Source organism: Panthera pardus, unplaced genomic scaffold (assembly GCF_024362965.1).
Source record: "Panthera pardus isolate Hobbes unplaced genomic scaffold, ASM2436296v1 HiC_scaffold_6, whole genome shotgun sequence".
Taxonomy (NCBI): domain Eukaryota; kingdom Metazoa; phylum Chordata; class Mammalia; order Carnivora; family Felidae; genus Panthera; species Panthera pardus.
The window spans coordinates 51,592,399-51,613,120 of record NW_026526991.1 but is presented as its reverse complement, the minus strand read 5'-3'; the positions used below and the strand labels follow the sequence as shown (position 1 = coordinate 51,613,120).

The 20,722-nt window shown below is 43.3% G+C and overlaps 1 protein-coding gene across 4 annotated transcripts in view; it reads left to right on the top strand.

Moving 5' to 3' along the window:
- Positions 1-19,109, top strand: part of TBC1D30 (TBC1 domain family member 30) — an 85,307-nt gene extending 66,198 nt beyond the window's left edge. For 2 of the 4 annotated variants that reach the window (XM_019455007.2, XM_019455009.2), the window contains 5 exons: positions 7,969-8,081; positions 9,581-9,720; positions 12,076-12,282; positions 12,447-12,506; positions 15,459-19,109. In XM_019455007.2, the coding sequence (XP_019310552.2) occupies positions 7,969-8,081; positions 9,581-9,720; positions 12,076-12,282; positions 12,447-12,506; positions 15,459-16,231 (1,293 nt within the window). In that variant the 3' untranslated portion in view covers positions 16,232-19,109. The remainder of the gene's footprint in view (positions 1-7,968; positions 8,082-9,580; positions 9,721-12,075; positions 12,283-12,446; positions 12,507-15,458) is intronic. The other 2 variants (XM_019455008.2, XM_019455010.2) reach the window with 1 other exon arrangement.
- The last annotated feature ends 1,613 nt before the right edge of the window (positions 19,110-20,722 follow it).

Sequence of the window (20,722 nt, the reverse complement as noted above, 5' to 3'; positions counted from 1 at the left end):
CATTAAAAGCGATAGTGAGTATAAAAAAAGATAACAGATTTGTTAACATTCTCTCTTGCATTAGGTTCTGTAACATGATTTTATCCTTATTCTCCTCTGATGCTTCTGACTACTGCTTCTCTTCCTGGTTGTTCTTTTTGCCCACCAACCAAACTCTGGGTCTTGTCCAAGGTTGCCCTAGGGCCTTAGTTTCTTCTTTCTCTGTGATTTCTCTTTCTTTTTTCTGAGTTTCAACTTTTACCTTTATGTTGGGTTCCATGCATGGGGTTATGTTTGGGGGGTGCTGGGCCAAGTCAACAGATTGGAAAATGAAGACTCAGGCCCTGACTTCATGCTTGAGAAGCGAAGAGTTTCCATTCCTTTGCTCACTTCCTGGCACTTCCAGCTCCTTCTCAGAATCCCTTATGTTTGGAGAATGTTGACCACCTGATAGAACTGCCCCGAACATTCATATATTTTTTAAAATATATGTATTTTTTTCATTTATTTATTTTTGATAAAGAGAGACAGAGCACAAGTCGGGGAAGGGCAGAGAGAGAGGGAGAGACAGAATCTGAAGCAGGCTCCAGGCTCCGAGCTGTCAGCACAGAGCCCGACACGGGGCTTGAACTCACAAACCGCGAGATCATGACCTGAGCTGAAGTCTGACGCTCAACCGACTGAGCCATTCAGTCGGACTTCTCAAGCCCAAAGTCAGGGCCTGAGTCTTCGTTTTCCAATCTGTTGACTTGGCCCAGCACCCCCCAAACATAACCCCATGCATGGAACCCAACATAAAGGTAAAAGTTGAAACTCAGAAAAAAGAAAGAGAAATCACAGAGAAAGAAGAAACTAAGACCATTCAGCCATTCATATTTTTTTATTTCAACTTTTCTTTGCCTTCTCATCTCTTCTTTCTTCTTTCCTGTCTGTCTCAGAGGAAGAAGGGTTCTGTGTGATGCTGACGTTGGTGCTATGATCCCGACTCTTCTCACACATCTCAGGGCTATTGCTTCATCACTCATTCTCTCTCTGAGGGAAGTACCTCTTTTTGAACATGGCTCTGTGTATAAGGTCTGTGCTTGGCATTTTCCACATATGGGATCCTTTACGTCTCACAGAACTGCCTGATTCATCTGCCCAAGGCAGGACTCTAGGATATTATCCCTTCCCCCTCGCTCATGAAACATTGTTGGCTACTCACTGCCTACAAAATGAAGCATGGATTTCTCAACTTATCATCCAGTGCTCTCGACTGTCGTAGCTCCTCCCTTTCATACCCTTTTCTTATTCTGGTCAAGTCAAGCTGTGCTCCACACTCCCAGGAATCCCTGGGAATATGCCTCCTCTGTACCTGTGCCCCCTCTGTTCAGTCTTTCCCATCTACCTTCACATGATTAAGGCCTGCCTCCTCATGAAAAGTTCCAGTTCAGATGCCCTCTCCTTTGTGAAGCATTCTCTGATAGTCTCAACTAAAATCATCTCCCATTTCTCTGAATCACTGTGGCATTTTCTTTGTACCTCTCTTGTGAACATTCATCACATTCTACTTTGATTTAAGACTGTATCTTAAATCAGTGATTTATCTTAAATCAGTAATATCCTCAGTGATATTTAAAAAATTTTTTTTAAGTTTATTTATTTTTGAGGGGAGGTGCAGAGAGAGAGGGAGACACAGAATCCTAAGCAGGCTCCATGCTCTCAGCTGTCAGCACAGAGCCCGATGCAGGGCTTGAACTCATGGACCACAAGATCATGACCTGAGCCAAAGTTGGATGCTTAACTGACTGAGCCACCCAGGTGCCCCCTCAGTGATATTTTTAAGCTCCTTGAGGTCAGAGCCTGTGCTTTGCTCATGAACACTTAGCACTTTGCCTTTTACTACAGCTGCTCAATAAATTTATTACTTCATTAAACAAACATCTGTTGAGAGTCTGAGATTAATTTCCTGCCTTCTCTTTTTCAATAAATGTTTGCTGAATTAAACAACACTTATATGGTGGCCCTCCTTCCAGATTCCCTCCGCTCTAATAGCATTGGCATTTTGCTGCCAGAGTGATTGTCCACACTGCTTTGGTCATTTCATTGTTCTTCATAATGCCTTCAGTGCTTCCTTGTTACTAACTGCAGTAAATAAAATGCTTCAGCCTAGTTTTCTAGGTCTTATATTAACTTCTCCAAACATTTTTGAGCATCTCTGTCAGAAGACTTCCTTGAGGAAATGATTGTGTGGTTTTACCTTTTAAAGATGGAGTTGGTCAGGCTCTATATATGTGTGTGTATATGCGTGGGTGCATGCACATGTGAGGTGTGTGTGTGTGTGTGTGTGTGTGTGTGTGTGTGTGTATGTTGGAGGCAGTGGTGCAGAGCAGAAAGGGAAGTCATGGTTGAGGAAGGGGCACAAACAAAGACATGGCAGTGGAAAACTTTACAGTGTGTGAAGGAAACTATGAGCAGTTTGGTATTTGGTGTGGATATGGAGGACCACAACCTGTGGTAAGGATTGGACTTGACCTTTTAGGTCAGAGGTTGTGAAATTGTGCTTGCTGGAATTCTAGGGGTTCTGTGGAGCCTTTGGAAAGGGAAAAAGAAGACCCGAAACATTTTAAGGAGAGAAGGAAAATGGTCTGAGTTGTGGCTTCTGTCAGATACAGGGGAAGCTCAGCGAAGGGTGGACTTGAAAGGGTCAAGTCTGCTAGCAGGAGCCCGTGAGAGGCAGTGAAGGGTAGAAACAAGGATGGGATGGAACAGAGACAGTACTTAGAAGGCGAAATTGATGGGACTTGGCCACGGAAAATGGATATGGGGTGAGGGAGAAAGAAATGGGGAGACAACGGCAACCCACAGGTTTCTGGCTTAGGAGGAAGAGCATAAAAGTTTATCCGGGGCAGAAATAGGGTTTGTTTGGAGACAGATTGCATTGGAGGTGCATTCTTGCTGCCCTGTTCCTTACCTATCGAAGGTGTTCCCCGACTGGAACCTGTTGCACTGGGTGGAGGTCTGTTGCTACCCGGCCCTCTCTGTTCATGCCCGTTCCTGTGAGAGGGCTTGTGGTTCCCTCTGCCACTTTCTGTGAAAAATGGTCTGCCCACCAGGATCCTACTCAGTCTCTTCTCCTCCCTCCCACCCCACAGCCTCTCTTATCTCAGCCCTTATTGACGAGCCTTCCTCCATATTCTTTCAGTACTTAAGATTCTCAACAACTGATTTAATGCCAATTACAGATTATTTTATATTATTTGGTGTTTTTTTCAAATGTGTTAATCATATTCTCTAATGAAGTAGTAAGTTCCTTAATGATAAGGGCCTCCTTTTACTCTGAATTCCCATAACACCTAGAGGAGTGGTTGGTTTTTTAGCTTTATTTACTTTTTTTTTTTTAATATATATTTTTTTAACGTTTATTTATTTTTGAGACAGAGAGAGACAGAGCATGAACGGGGGAGGGGCAGAGAGAGAGGGAGACACAGAACCGGAAGCAGGCTCCAGGCTCTGAGCCATCAGCCGAGAGCCGGACGCGGGGCTCGAACTCACGGACCGTGAGATCGTGACCTGAGCTGAAGTCGGATGCTTAACTGACTGAGCCACCCAGGCGCCCCTAGCTTTATTTACTTTTGAGAGAGAGAAAGAGAGTGAGTGTGTGCAAGCAGGGGAGGGGCAGAGACAGGGAGAGAGAGAGAGGGACAGAGGATCTGAAGCGGGTTCTGCATTGACAGCAGCAAGCCCAATGAGGAGCTCGAACTCATGAACTGTGAGATCATGACCTGAGCCGAAGTCGGACACTCAACTGACTGAGCCACCTAGGCGCCCATAGAGTACTAAGAACCTATCCAGTTATGGGACGCCTGGGTGGCTCAGTCGGTTAAGTGTCTGATTCTTGATTTCGGCTCATGTCATGATCTCGTGGTTGTGGGATCAAGCCCCGAGTTGGGCTCTGTGCTAGATATGGAGCCAGCTTAAGATTCTCTCTCTCCCTCTCCTTCTGCCCTTCCCCTGCTTACACTCTCTCCCTCTGTCTTTAAAAAACAAAAACCAAAGAATACACCTGGTTGCTCACTGAATACACAGACTCCTAGAACATTAGAACTCGAGGCAGTGTTTTTCACACTTGACTATGTATGAGAAACTGCTCCAGAGTGTGTTAGAATGTGGACATTTAGTTCATCGGTGGTTCTGATGCACCATGGTTCTGATATGATGTTTTGTTCTGTTTTAATTCTTTTTTTTTTTTTTTAACATTTATTTTATTATTGAGAGAGGGAGAGACAGAGTATGAGCTGGGCAGAGAGAAGAGGAGACACAGAATCTGAAGCAGGCTCCAGGCTCCGAGCTGTCAGCACAGAGCCCGACGTGGGGCTCGAACTCACAAACTGTGAGATCATGACCCGAGCCGAAGTTGGACGCTTAACCAACTGAGCCACCCGGGCGCCCCTGTTTTGTTTTAATTCTTAAGTTAGTTAACATACGGTGTAGTCTTGGCTTCAGGAGTAGAAGCCAGTGATTCATCACTTACGTATAACACCCAGTGCTCATCCCAACAAGTGCCCTCCTTAATACCTGTCACCCATTTAACTCATTCTCTCACTCACTTTCCCCCTCATCAACCCTCAGGTTTTTGTGGTTTTTTTCTGTATTTAAGAGTCTCTTATGGTTTGCCTCCCTCTCTGTTTTGATCTTATTTTCCCTACCCTTTCCCTATGATCATCTGTTAAGTTTCTTAAATTCCACATATGAATGAAATCATGTATCTGTCTTTCTCTGACCTGATGTAGCTGGTTTTTAAACAACACTTAGGGAGGCACTGGTTTAAAAGAAGCTTAAAGATCAACTAACCTAATTCTGTCACTTGATAGAGTGTGAGCTTATGGCCAGTTTTTTAGATTGTCCAGTGGCAGACCCAGACTGGGAGCCAAGTCCCCCTCTCCTGGCCTACTTTTCCCCTACCACCAGCCCACCGCTTCCACGTTAGTCGAAACGTGTCTTTCCCGAAGCTGAAATCCCCTTTAGAAAAATAAGGCAGCATTTTGTTTCACTTAAACGTTGCCAGAGCGAATGAGGGGTACGTTGACACACGCCATCTTTGTCCTATAGAAATTTCCAGTCTTAGGTATTAGGAGAAAAGACAACCACCTCTTTACCTTGCTGTGAGAGAATCCTAGAGGGAAAAATACCTACCGGCTATGGTTTGATCAATTGGATGCCATTTTAGCGGCTTTTCTTCCGCAGAGGAAAACATCTGGATGGAGATGAACTGAGCCTAATTTTGTACAACTCATGTTTTCGTGTTTTTTGTGAAGCATGTCAGTAATGAAAAATACAATTTTGTTTTCAGCGGTACCTAAATATAAACGTCTATTTAAGTGTACTTTGGTAGTTTGAATAGTAAGTTGACTTATTGGTTTTCCTTGGCATCATGGAGTGTTATGGAGAGAAATGGTGAATGTCATTTCAAGGCACTCTGTTTTCTTTATTCAATCTTTTTAAAAAAAAAATTAATTCAGTGGCTGGGATCCAATTATGGTGGGCCATAAATCTGTCAGCAAACCTGAAATGGCTCCAGATGAAAAATGCGGGCTGTGCTTAAGGTCTTTATTTTTGAGCTGAAAGACAGGGAAGGATTCTCCCTGGTGGTCTTCCCAATTTCTTTCCATTCTAAGTGCCACACACAAAATCTGCTGGGCTTTTTCCTTCTGTAAATCATATCACTTTTTTTTTTTTTAAGTAGCAAGGGCTGTTTTTAAAAAATTGGTGGTGTCTGAAAAAGACATTGGGAGAATGCCAGTGAAATAGCGGGTGTGGATTTCAGTGAGACTTTGGACAAAATCTCTCATGACTTCCTTGAGGGCAATAGAGAGAAAAATCAGGTGCTGTTGTCAGAAGGGTTTGTAGGTGCTTGGGACAACCTACCTCAAAGTGTATATCAGTAATTATTGTTACCTGGGGGGAGCTCTCATGTGCTGTGAGGCAGGATCAGCCCTTGGAACGTTCACTTTTTTCCATCAGTGATGACATGGAAATTACAAGGATGTGGATGCTTGTCCGATAGAAGGATAATGTTTGCTTAATTAGTGCTGTCAAAAATTGAAACCGTCTGCCCTGCAAAAGAGTGTGTGCCCACCATTGGAAGGGTTTCAGTGCTGCCTTTGTGACCATCTGTTGGAGAGTCTCTAGAGGGAACTTCTGCTTGGGAAGGTGGCCGAACTAAATTATGTTTACATTCCATTCTAACCCGAAGATTCTGTTAGTGTACCATATTTGGCTCTAAAGTGATTAGTAAAATTCCTTTCTTGGAATCCATTGTAAATCTCTGATTTACAACGCTGGAAACCAGAGCTTCTCAGGTACCCCGAGGACTATAGTGATGTGTGGTGTATATTCATGGCATAAACTCGCCTTCAGACGTGAGACCTTCGACTAAGTGAGTGAATATATGTGAAGAGGTGCCATAAACACATTTTTTTTCCCCAGAAGCACTGATTTCTTCTTTGAAGGATTAACTAAAAGTAAAGGATAGAGGAAGATAGACCAAAAAATAGAAAATGAAAGCACCAATGCAGCCAGGTTTTTGTTTTTGTTTTTGTTTTTGTTTTTGTTTTTGTTTTTGTTTTTGTTTTGTCAGATGTCTGAAGCTGAGTGGCTCTTGAAGGAGCTTGCTAGGAGCCCAGGCCAATTACTCTGGGGCAGGACGTACTTCCCATACTGTTCTTACCAGCTTCCTTCATGAGGCTGGACAAGGGAATATTTTAATGATTTTTTATAAAACTGACAAAAATAAAACACAAGTGAATCTTCACCTGGTCACCTTACTAATTGTCTTCAATGAGACATCTTCATTCATAAGGAAATTTGAAATTCCTATCATTAATAATTTCATCTTAAAAAAATTTTTTTAAATGTTTATTTATTTTTGAGATAGAGCACAAGCAGGGGAGGGACAGAGGGAGAGGGAGACACAGAATCTGAAGAAGGCTCCAGGCTCTGAGCTGTCAGCACAGAGCCTGACATGGGGCTCAAGCCCACGGACTGCAAGATCATGACCTGAGCTGAAGTTGGATGCTTACTGACTGAGCCACCCAGGTGCCCCAATAATTTCATCTTTTAAACTTGAATCCCAATGGTATGGGTTTCTCTTTTTAAATAATTAAGGTGTAGTTGACATAGTAGTTTTAGGTGAATGGTTTCCTGGGAGAAGTGAAACTTAGGGTGATTAATATACATTTTCTGGAGAATAAGTACTTGAAGGATTGAAGGAAAGCATTTGGAACAATTAAGCTTTAATAAAATTAAGAGAGCAAACGTGATTACTTTCCTCCTGCTGGTAGAATGATATATAATTTTGAAATTCTGGAGGAAGCACAGGTGCTTTTCCCATTTTTATTTATAGATTTTTTAACAGCCTATGCTTTACACCCTGTCACTTTCTTTCTTTCTTTCTTTCTTTTCTTTTTTTGTTTTTAAATAACAGCTAACAATTTTCACCTCGAGCTCATTCACAGACATTTGAAAAGGTGGTATCTTTGGCGAAAGCTTGTGGCTGATCACACGATCACCCACTAGATTTAATGTTGTCCAGATGACGTTGAATGTCTATAAAAGTCATCAAGCAAAGCTTTGAAAAACAAGCACTGCATATGAGCATCACCGATGGGTTCTTTGTTAAAGAAATAATAGAGAGCTGTGAATTTCTGAGTTAACCCACCTGTCAGTTGAGCCCAGAGGAAGTCAGACTGCCCCCATCTGCCACCCATGTTCACCACTTGGAATACCCAGTCACGGCTGGATTGATTTGAGAAATGAGTATTGTGTTCCTCAGTATTCTTTTGTCTTTCTCTAAAGGGGATATTGAAGTAGAATCTCTCCACCTGCTGTGTGAGAAGCAGAATCTACCTCTTTACACCCAAATCATAGAACTTTAATATCTTTCCACAATTGAGAAGAGTTGTTTAAGGCCATCGTTTCAGACTTGACATTTTTGCTTGTGTTTTTCAGACTGTTTATTCTATGGCTCCATTCCCTTTCCCACAGTTGGCAGAGCTGAGGGAAAAATACACCTACAACATTACACCATTCCCAGCCACAGTTAAACCCACCTCAGTTTCTGGGTAAGGTCTTTTTCCCCCCCTTGTTGTTTTCATGATGGAAGACTTAATATCTTAATGTGTTGGTGTAACTTCATATTGGTTAAGCCCCAGATATATCTATTCAAAGTAGTTTGGTACTTAAAATCTGAATGTTTCTTTCCCAAAGGTTTTGATTTAAATTCAAGACAGATTTTTAAAACCGTACTTTCCAAAGAAGATTGGAACATAAACTGAAGGAATATTTAGAGACCCCACAACTTATTTAAAAATGTCAAATATTAAAAATTTTAATAATTAAAATCGTATAGAACAGGTGCATGAAGAGGCAGATGGCCTAATTTAAAATGAGAAGACAAGAAATTGACAAATATATATTCCTGTATAGGAATTTAGTGTTTGAAAACTTAACATATCAAATCAATAGTGAAAAGTGTATTTAAATAGAAAAAATGAAATAATAAAACTAGCAGAAGAAAGTGTGGAAGAATGTCTTTAGTTCTTTGGAATTGGAAAGGCCTTAATAATGGACTCAGAAACACAAGGGAAAAAGTTAAGTAGTTTAGAAATAATTTTCTGCATGACTAAAAACAGAACAAAACAAAACCTTCATAAGCAGGCGCAAAAATATTTTGTGAAAAAATATTTGTAATTGCGGTCTCTCATGTATAAAGTTCCTAGCAATCAGTAAGAAAATGGCTGCCCAACTGAGACACGATGAAAGGATGGGGATTGGTAGTTTATGTATAAAAGGCAGCATCGGTTGTATGAAGAGAAATGCAGCCTAGAACTAGATTGAGACTATGTTTTTATCTGTCAGATTGACAAAAATTCAGAAGGTGGATGTGCGCTCTGTTGGTGACGCTATAGGGGGACACTCTTGCACAGTACAGGCGTAGCGCATTGCTGCAAGATTTGTGGCAGGCAATTTGGCAATATTTCCCCAGATTACTAGTGCACATATCCTTTGACCTAGCAATTCTACCTTTATGACTTATCCCACAGATGTATTTGTACACCTGCAAAGCACAGTCTGTATAAGGTTATTTACTGCAACATTGCTTATAACGGTATAAGATTGGAAACCACTCAGGTGTGTATTGTCAGTGGCCTGGTTCCATTACATGGGCTACATGCACACAATACAGTGCAGCTGTACAAAAAGGATGAGAAAGCTCTGTGTGTGAACGTGGAGAAAGTTTTAGGTACATAGAAGCAAGGTGCAGAAGAATGTATACAGTATGCTAATAATTATGCAAAAGGAAGAGAAAAATAAGACCATAGTTATCTTTGCTTATCTATGCAATAAAGAAACTGAAGAACACATAGAAATTAGTAGCAATGGTCACCTTTGGGAATTAAGTAGGGTAAAGGCAGAAGTTGGACAGGGATGGGAGAGAGACTTTTTATGTACGTTACATTCATAGTTATATATAAAAATTAAACCATGTGACCATATCATTTATTTTTCAAAAACACCACAATTTTCTTTGAATATTTCTTTTTCTTTTATGTTTCCCAAGACGACATGGTAAGGTCAGAGACAGTGATGAAGAGAATGACCCAGACGATGAAGATGCTGTCACTAATGCAGTGGGGTGCCTTGGACCTTTCAGCGGGCTCCTGGCACCCGAACTGCAGAAGTACCAAAAGCAAATGAAAGGTAAAGAGGTCGCTTTCTATTTAGATGATCTCAATGTGTTGGGTCACTATAGCAAAGGTATTATTATTGTGTCTGATCAATGACTACTGTTTCCTCACCTGGTTACCACTATTAAAGGTCTTTGTTAAAAGTGTCTTCTGTGCTACTCTATCATGTAGTAGGATCTCTCTGTTATGTGTTACACACATCATACCTATATCTTTTTCTTATGTGTTTTGCCTCCAGTTTATCTGATTCTACTTCGTATGCTCAGTTCCTTAGCCTGGAACCTGGCATATAATAGATGTTTAACACATTCTGTTTGAATTTAATTGATACAGAATGGCTTCTTTTCCACTATAGAGATACCCTCTAAATCTAAAACATTATGGTAGCCTCTCCTTGAATTTGAGTGATTAGAAACTCGTTATCTCATAGGACATTCTGCTGGATCCCTCTGCTTAGCCCATGGTTTCTAGTTGAGAAAAGATAATCTCCACCTACCAGTTCTTTTAATAGTTCTTTTGAACAAAAGACAGCAAGTCTACTCCCTTTTTTATTGGATGTCTCTTGAAATCTTGAGGACATCCATCATGTCCCCCAAATCCTTGTCTATGGTCCAAGATCAAAATTTTTCAGAAGGGATGACTTCCAGAACTTTTGATATTCTGTATATTCACCTTTTAATGTCCTGTAGTGTGCCTCTTAAAAAGTGGTGCTCTGAATTGGATGCTGTACTACATTTGTTTTTTTCTTGTAGAGAATGGACTTTTTGTGGTCTGGACACCATCGACGTAATGAACTTTTTTTTTAAGTTTTTTTTTTTTTTTTGTAAATTTTTGAGACACACACACACACACACACACACACACACACACACACACAGCATGAGCAGGGAGGGGGAGAAAAAGAGGGAGACACAGAATTGGAAACAGGCTCCAGGCTCTGAACTGTCATTATAGAGCCCAGCGCAGGCCTTGAACTCCCTGACTGTGAGATCATGACCTAAGGCAGAAGTCAGACGCCCAACCGACTGAGCCACCCAGGTGCCACAATTCTTGTCAGGTTTAACTAAGTTCAGATTAGCAGGACCCCTTTTAATTTTCTTCTCCTTTTTTTTTTTTTTAATGTTTATTTATTTTTAAGAGAGAGAGAGAGAGAGAGCATACGCAAGCAGGGAAGGTGCAGAGAGAGAGGGAGACACAGAATCCAAAGCAGGCTCCAGGCTCTGAGCTGTCAGCACAGAGCCCAGTGTGGGGCTCCAACTCATGAACTGTGAGATCATGACCTGAGCCAAAGTCGCACACTTAACCGAATGAGCCATCCAGGCACCCCTTAATTTTCTTCTCCTTAAAAATGTGTTTTCCATAAAAAAGGAAGTAAATTTGTCTGATGTTTAAGCTTTACCTGAATAACAGTTTCAGCAGATGCTACGATAGTTGAAATCCTCACTAATTATTTTTTTAAAAGCGGTTCCCAGGCCGTTTTACATACTGTGCTAGAAAAGCCTATGTAGTGTGTCTGCCCTCACACAGTGCTTATTTCTACTTCTCAGATGTAATCTCAATTTTATTTAAGGGACAAATCTGCTAGTTGTAGGTGTCACAGGAGCAGAAACCACATCAGACAAAACACACATAGGCAGGAAATGTGTATTAAATGAATAAAAACATTTCTAGTGATGCAGTGATTCAAAGTTTTGATATGTTTTTTTAAATGTTTATTTATTTGAGAGAGAGAGAGCATGAGCAGGGGAGGGGCAGAGAGAGAGACACAGAATCCAAAGCAGGCTCCAGGCTCTGAGCTGTCAGCACAGAGTCTGATGCGGGGCTCAAATTCACAAGCCATGAGATCATCACCTCAGTTGAAGTCAGATGCTTAACTGACTGAGCCACCCAGATGCCCCGAAGTCTTGATAATTTTATAGAATGTGTTGCTATTTTTAACTTAGGAAAAACTCACTTTTAATGATGGTCTAAACTCTACGAACAGTCAATTCCTTATAAATCCTCATGCAGTTGTATGCAAATCTGTCAACTGACTTTAGATACCTGGAGTTATATTTTCCTAAGGGAATTTTAGAAAAAGGCAGTGATATTTATGTGGAAACAGTTGTTCTTATGTCTACAGAATGAGCAAAGTGCTAATAAAATCAAACAGTGAACCCACACAGCTCATTTCAGACCCACAGTTAGGCTAATCAGAAAATGCGGAAATATTTTCAGGACCAAATGAAAACCAGCACAACAAACTGGAGCATGCATTTTTTTTTTTTTTTTTTTTTGTGGTTAGAATTCCCTGGAAGTTAAGATACCACACTGGGGCACAGTGTAATCTTTCTCCTCCATGTCCGTGTCTCTCTCCTCTGGAGTGTAGAACCAAATGAAGAGCAGAGTCTGCGGTCTAATAACATTGCAGAGCTGAGTCCAGGAGCGATCAACTCTTGTCGAAGTGAGTACCATGCAGCTTTCAACAGTATGATGATGGAGCGCATGACCACAGATATCAACGCGCTGAAGCGGCAGTATTCTCGGATTAAGAAGAAGCAGCAACAGCAGGTTCATCAGGTGTACATCCGGGCAGGTAATGTGATTCTTTGTTTGAATCAATTTCCCCTCTGTGTCTTGTGAAGGAAGGAACCATACTCCTAGGATCGCCTCGGTATTGCAACCCTGTAGCTCAGTATCCGCAAACACTGCTGGCATGAGGAAATGACCTATTTAGTATCCCCTTTCTTATTTTATTAGGCTCGACCGAAGAAAAAGACCATGGGTCCCTTTTAGGTACCAAGAACCAGGCACTTGATGGTATTAAACACGTCTGTACTACGTGTGCTTGTGGAGAGGGGTTTTCAAATGATGAAACTGTTGCAAACGCCATGCAGTCCTTGGACTTGAGACATTTTTGAGCTCTTCCTAAATTTTAGGCATTTGAAAATGGAATCTATTAATCTGTGCACTAGTAAATTAAGCTATCCACTGGTCATTTAGGTAGTAATATAACAGAAGTTGTCATCAGAGAAAAAGGAAGAAACCATTCCTGTGCCTCACCGATGGGTTAGCGGGGTCTTTCTTGGGGATCTGCCGAGAAGAGCAAAATTGGATTGAGGTTGGAAATGCTCTTTTCCAAGGACTGTCCAGCTGCTTTTTTTGTTTTCTTTTTAAATTCCACAAATGCCAGTGAACAGTCTGCTTTGTGATTTAATACATGCTGATTTGGGAAGTGGTTTGTCTTGTTCTAAGTGAAATCCTAATGAAAATGATGCCTGTTCTGTGTTAAAATGAAGTTGACTGGGGAGCACGTGACTTAGCTTCCACTTACGGGGGAGGAGCAGGTTAACTTCCTGAATATTTTACTTTGACTTGAATCATTAAGAGGGCATTCACAAAAGAAACAACTCTAGCACTTTAATTTTAAAAACATTGGCTCAAACATATCCTCATTTTTGTCCTTAAAGAAATGAGGCAGGTAAGGATGGATATGCTTCTGTCCTTTTAAAAGATGAGGAAATGGTGACTCAGGAAAGCTTAGCAGGGTTGTATAGCGATGGTCGGTGGTCAGGCCAGGGCTAGACCCCCGTGTTCTGATTCTTTACATAGTCCCTTTTTCTCTTGCGCCCTACACATCTGTGGGTGTGATGGTGAACAGTTGTCGGTGGGTATTAAATCGGCCCAGTGTCTTGTGCTGTAGCTAGGGGGTCAGTAAACTGTGTTCCACAGGCCACATCCGGCTAGCTGCCTGTTTTTGTAACTAAAATTTTATTGGAATACAGGCATGCCCCCTTATTTACATATTGCCTATGACTGCTTTTGCACTACAAAAGTCTAAAATATTTACATATTGTCTATGGCTGCTTTTGTACTACAAAAGTCTAAAATATTTACAGTCAGGAAAAGTTCGCTGACCCTTATCGGGATCATGGTTTGTGTGGTTCCTTTTAGGGAGATTGTTGCTCAAAGACAAAGAGCATTGCTTTTGAAACTTCAGCGTGCATGTAAATCACTTGGGGATCTGTTAAAATGAAGAGTCTGTTTCAGCAGCTTTGGGGTGGGGCTGAGGTGATGCATTTCCAACAAGCTCCTGGGTGGTGCCAGTGCTGCTGGGTGGGGATCACGCTTTGAGTAGCTTTTAGAAGAGATGGTATAAGAGGATTAGCAGTGCAGGTGGAGAGGGTGCGCTTGACTTCAGCTTCTGAGATGTGAAGTAAGGTGGTGAGCATGGCGGTTGAGGTCCCAGCTTCCCAGGTTAAGGAGGACGGGAAGTTGGGGCCTTTTGGACCCGGTGGCTTCGGTTTTTGGGGAGAAATCGGAGGAAAAGTTGTTTGCTTTTGGAGGAGTAAGTTGGGGAAGTCAGGTAGGAGCGTAGAGAAAGCAATGAAGATTTGGGTAGGTCATCGAACGGAATGGAAGAGGGAAAGAAAAGGGTTGTTCAGTGGCTTTGAGGACCCAACAAAATAGGAAGTTATGAATCTGAAGGGCTTTCAGTCCACATGTCTGTGTGATTTTTTTTTTTCCCCTCCCTTTTTGGAAAAGATAAAAATCCAGGTTTGGGATTTTGCCAGGCATAAAGAGATAGGGGTGTCAAGAATGTGGTCATTGGTGAGGCAGCATCCTGGTGATCAGCCATGCATCTAGCCGGGGGAGGAGTGCAAGTGACTCACACATAGACAAGGGGTTATGGGAAGTTTGAAAGACGAGAGAACCCAAGTCTCTGGTTCAGTACTATGTATAGTCATATCGAGAACCTGAGAGCCAGGAGAGCCAAAGAGAAGAATCAGAGACTTAAATATTTTTCAGGTAAGATAGATCTGGGTGATGAAGTTTCGGATGGAATTGGGGAGGCTGAGGAAGTATGAGGATGGGTCAGTCAGAGAAACAGTCATGCAACTGAGGGAGGTAGTAGGATATGGGATGGAGAGGAGACTGTAGTCAACATTTTCAGTAAAGACTGGAGTGTGACCCGAGGTACGTGAGAGCAATCGAGAAGCGTAGAGGTGAGCTCAGCCAGATGATAGGGATGTCAGGAGGAAGGTTGCTCACACAGAGACGGTAGGGCCTTCTCCCTACTGCTTCTGCCTGCTGTTGTCATCTCTGGGGCCATGTGTGTTTGAGCGTCATCTGAAATAGAGGCTTGGTCATAGGCACTGGAGGAGGACGACAGGAATACTATCACCAGTGCCCTCCAGGAGAGCATGGCTTTGGTGCTCTCCAGTTTCAGTTGGCTTTCGAAGTCCATTGAGGACACAGGAGTGGGATCAGGAATCAAGTAGCAGTGATCTCCCTACATTTTCACCACCTTCTATCACCTCTGTCATTCTGCCTGCTCTCACCTTTATAATATGCAGTGTGTTCTTTTCCTACCCCTCAGAAGCTAACAGCTGATAATCCATATGGTCGTAGTGTTTGACTTATTTTTAAAACAGCCTTCTAAAGTTTTCTAGGTACAGGACCTCTGAGGTTATTTCTCAGAGACAAAAACTCTCAGTAAGAAACAGTAGGGTGTCTGCACTTTAGTAATGAGGGGCCAGAGTCTGCTTCTTTTTGTATCCTCAGCCTCTTGTCTCCTCCTTTTGGAAGAGGAGGGAACAGGTACTCCAGGCTCTAGGGTTGAATTCAGTTTCTGTTACCTTCAGTCACATGACTCTGCAAAACCTGGCAGATACGTGGGTTGGGATGTGGGGACAACCTCTGTGATTCCTGTTCTGTGATGGATGGTTTCTCTGTGGTCCATTTCACACAACCTTTCAATGTTTCTTTCAGATAAAGGGCCAGTGACCAGCATTCTCCCATCTCAGGTAAACAACTCTCCGGTCATAAACCACCTTCTTTTAGGAAAGAAGGTGAAGATGTCAAACAGACCTGCCAAGAATGCGGTCATCCACATCCCCGGCCACACAGGAGGCAGAACGTCTCCTGTCCCTTATGAAGACCTCAAGACGAAGCTCAATTCTCCGTGGCGAACTCACATCCGAGTCCACAAGAAGAACATGACGAGGACCAAGAGTCAGCTGGGCTGCGGGGACACCGTTGGGCTGATAGAAGAGCAGAATGAGGGCTGCAAGACTAAGAGCCCGGGGGCGGCGGAGTTCCCCTCCAGCCGCGCAGCGGCAGCTGGAGGAGAAGGTGGCAGCTCGGAAGGCTGTGTGGGGAGGACAATCGAAGGGCAGTCTCCGGAGCCAGCGTTTGGGGATGCCGACGCTGACGTGTCTGCGGTCCAGGTGAAGTTAGAAGCCTTGGAACTGAACCGGAGGGATGCTGCTGCCGACCCTGAGCCCAAGGCACACGCGCCCTGCCAACGGCACTTCCCGGAGCTGCCTGATACGCCCGGGGAAACCAAACCTCCCCAGGGCGGCCACCTGAAAGCACCCATCTTTAGCCCTTTCCCCAGCGTCAAACCACTGCGCAAGTCAGCCACTGCCAGGAACTTGGGATTATATGGTCCTACAGAAAGAACCCCAACCGTGCACTTTCCTCACATGAGCAGGGGCTTCAGCAAATCCAGCGGTGGAAACAGTGGCACGAAGAAACGATGATGGCCTTCAGAAGCTTCGACTGTAGATGCGCCTTCCCATGGTGGTAAAAGGGTTCCGGCTGAGGCTCCAAAAGAGTGTTAATTGTCCAGTGAAAATGAATAGATAGGTTCAGAGATGAGCACCAGTCTGTAAAGATGGGAAATGGAACTTTTCTAGTGGGAAGCCAGGACGGGGATGTTTTCCCACCCACCGCTAACCGATCCAGTGAATTCTTGTGGCAGCATAAATATTGTAGTTTTAAAGCGTGAAGTTTTCCCTATTTTTAATCGTGAGTTGTTTAGAAAAGACTGCGTATTTAGACTGTTAACCCCTCTTCCTTCTTCCTGTTCTGAAGGCTGTCAGGGTCCCTGCGACAACACTCCTCCAAACCTTCTGGTTCTCTGGGCGTTAGCGATACTCAAGCATGCACACACTAGCTCCTAGAACAGAAACTGTACAAAGGAAGTAAGTTTCTTAGTTACAAAAAACATCCTGATTTCCCTCTTCCTGCCCCACTGGGGGAATGTTTGTGTGTGTGCGTTTTTCTTCAGTAGTTTCTCTCAGCCAGTCTGAAGATTGTTTTTTCATTCTAGAGCTAAAGTGCAGGAGAAAAATGTAGATAGCCTTAGTTTCCCTTTCTGCCTGCAAAATGAAGAAAACCCTTTATCTGTTGAAATTTAGGTTAAGCCACCAATTTGAAGATCTTACCCAGAGAACACACACGGGACATGCATTAAGCAATCGCTCTGAACGGCTTGCTGATTCTGCTAAGCTTTCCCCAAGGTTCATTTTTTTCCCCTCTAAGAAGAATTATGGTCCTCAGTGTTGGGATGACTTGGTGGGCTCTCCATGGAGCGTGTCCCGTGTTGTCCGCCGTGCAGCTCACTTACCTACCAGCTCTTCATGGCAGACGTAGCGATGCTCGATCGTGGCTCGAGCCGTGTTGACGGCTGCTGCTCGGAAGCCAGAAACACAGCACCTGCAATTCTGTTACTTGAATTTTGTGCTTTTTTGATTGGAGCACTTTGTTGAGTACTTTTGTTACTTGAACACTGCCTTTCTTTGGAGAAGGCATTAGTGCTTTCTAGCTCTCTCTTACCCACTTCTCTCCCGGTCCCAGCGGGTCAGAGACAGCACCTGTTATCTCCACTATGCAGATGGGAACTCTGAGCCACACGGAGGTGAAGTAGCATTGCAGATACTCAAGGGGAATACTCCCAGTATTCCCTGTGACTTGGTCACATCTCCTCTGGCACGATAGGCGGATTTACTGCTCTTTGTACACAGATGCATTGGCTGTATAGGTTCTAAAAACCAAGACTGGGAAGCCACTCACTGTACTCCCTCTCGACTCAGAGGACCTTTCTCCAGATGGTACAGAGTCCCGTGATGGCGTTTCACAAAACCAGCTCTGTTTTTACCCAAAAAGGTAGTTCATTTTAAAAATGCTTCGTGCAGCTGTCATTTGAACAAAGGCTCACTCCTCAATCCCCTTGTCTTACTGTTATCCGAAGAATAGCCTCAGCATCTTTATCCTCCTCTCTGACAGACCTTGACCATGCCTGCAGGCACATTGTCGATGCACTCAGTGTTCATTTGGGCTAATTGGATTGCCAATTCTGAAACCAAAGCTATAATTTTAGAGAGGGCTTCTACTGTGAGAGGTATTAATTTTCATAATAAAATAGAGAATGTGGTAGTGTGGGCTTTTTTTTGAGTAGAAGACACAAGAATGACATACAGTGAGAAAAGCCATGTTATCCCTTTTGTGGTATTTTTACCCCCAAAGGCACTGAAGGTGGAAAATATGACTACTGAGTTATTGCGGTGTTGGTCTTGAATTCTGTGCCACCTGAAGTTGGCATGCAGCTTCTTAAAAAGCAGCCACGCCCACCACCTCTGTCTTGGGAAGGGAGGAGGTGGATGTTGGGCTCACCTCGCGTCCCGCTGCGGGGATGAGACCCACTGCATTTTTCAAAGTTAAGCAAATGACACGATTTTCTTCTATCTGCTAAAACTTTACAGATAATGATTCCACCTTATATTCTTTTCTCCTCCCCCACCCCAATGAGTCAGAACAGACTCATCCCTTTGAGGGATGTCTGACTGGAATGGAGGAGTAGTCTCTCTTCTCTTGAGTCAGCCCCACGCTCCCTGAGGATCTAGGTCCAGGGAGGTGGATGCTGGGGCGGAGCCGCTTACCACAGTCCTTGGGATGGCGCTGTTGTGTCTGCTAAGTGTCTTAGTGTTGGTGACATAGGCCCCACCGGTTTCCCTCTGATGGTCTTTCTGGGAGAGGGACGGACGAGACGGGCGCATGCTTTGGAAGAAGTATTTTATCCCAAATGGAAGAATGAATAACTGAAAGGATCATAGTCCTCGGAGGTCAAAATGACCTTGTCAGGATTTTAAAAACCGAAGGATTTCTGTTGAAGCACTCTCTGTACCAATAACATGCATGCATTGTACCGTGTAATCGCAATGTGAATCGGTCAATTTTGGAGACTTGCCTACTTTAGGAAATAGAGAAATCTGCAGTAGCCTTCACCACACAGCATGTACAAAGACCAGTATGGACTCGTTCTCCTCCCTACGTATTGGACACTGTACTCAAGCACCAGAAGTACTTACCAAGTAGCGGTTTCTTGATTTCTAGATCTGTCTGTCCCCTGTCAGCACTTGTGCGGGGAGTCCCCTCCTTCCAGTGCTTCTGCACCTCAATACTCTTAGAAAAGCCTCCAGATGGTTTAAACCTAGTTTGTAATGTTTGACCTATGGGCTGTCACTTTTTGAAACATTGTATTCCTTTTTCTTTTTTTTTTTTTTTTTTTTTGTCTCTGTTGTTCTGAAGAATTGTACTGATTACAAAGACATGCGCATAAAGATTCTTGTTGTTGTAGCTGTTGTGCCATTTTCTGAGTGCATGCGTAGAATACCGTTGTGACACTGACATCCTCCTTCCCCTTCCGCTTCAACTTTTTCCCCTCCTTGGTCACGGAACTTGGGAAACAGCCCAGTAAGCTCCATCTCCCCCAATCTAATCACTGGGCTGCAGGGTGGCCCGTGACCTCTTGAGAACTTGGCAGAGGAGCGGGTTCCTAGGTATGAGTGAGTAGAGAGTTTACTTAAGAACGTGTGTGTGAATGTACGTGTGTGTATAAAATTAGCCATGAGGTTTGTCATTTTCCTTTGTTTCAATAAAATAGGACACTAGGAACGTAACTCAGCTTCCTGGTCTCATGGATGGGATGTGAATGGACAGCTGTGGTCACAGGCACTGCATCAGCCTGCTCCCTTCATCAAGTCTCCCTTTACTCTTTCTGAGCCACTTTCTTTGCTGCCTCCAGCAATCATTTGAGGCAACGTTTAAAATACATTATTTTTTCGGGGTGCCTGGGTGGCTCGGTTGAGCATCTGACTTCGGCTCAGGTCATGATCTCACAGTTTGTGAGTTCAACCCCCTGTGTTGGGCTCTGTGCTGGCAGCGCGGAGCCTGGAGTCAGCTTCAGATTCTGTGTCTCCTTCTCTCTCTGCCTCTTCCCTGCTTGTGTTCTTTTTCAAATAAACGTTAAAAAAATTTTTAAAAACATATTATTTTTCCTAATGAAAGAAGTAGCATATATTTTAAGAAAATTTGCAAAACCGAGCATAAGGAATCCTCAGTGTTCTGGTATGGGCTTCTCCGGAACGTTCTTGTATGTGTGTGTGCATGTATACACACACACAAAGGTATATTTAGCTGTCTTTCCAGTAGACGCTCGTATACAGCGTCATTTTCAGTGACTTTCCTTCACGTGTTCATGCCAGAATTCAGGACTGTTGTCAAACAGTTGGTTCCTGATTGTAGGTAGTATTTGTGAGCGTCTTAATACTTACATCTTTGTGTACAGACTTAACTACGTTCTCAGGGTACATTCATTGAGGTGGTGTTACTGGATTAGAAAGTATGAACATTTTGGGGGCACCCAGGTGGTGCAGTCGGCTAAGCCTCTGACACTTGATCTCAGCTTAGGTCATGGTCTCACGATTTGTGAGATCGAGTCCCATGTCAGGCTCTGCACTGACAGTGCTAACAAGCCTGCTTGGGATTCTCTCTCTCTCCCTCTCTCTCTCCCTGCCCCTTCCCCATGTTCTCTTTCTCTCAAAATAAATGAACTTTAAAAATAGGAACATTTGTGGGGCACCTGGGTGGCTTGGTCGGTTAAGCGTCCGACTTCGGCTCAGGTCATGATCTCATAATTTGTGAGTTCAAGCCCCATGTTGGGCTCTGTGCTGACCGCTCAGAGCCTGGAGCCTGTTTCGGATTCTGTGTCTCCCTGTCTCTCTGCCCCTCCCCTGTTCATGCTCTGTCTCTCTCTGTCTCAAAAATAAATAAACGTTAAAAAAAATTTTTTTAAATAAAAAAAAAATAGGAAGATTTTTAAGTCATATGTATTGTCAAATTGCCACCATCAAAGGTTGAACTTCTCATTGCAAGCCATGAATAAGAATGCCTGTTTCTCTATGCCCTTG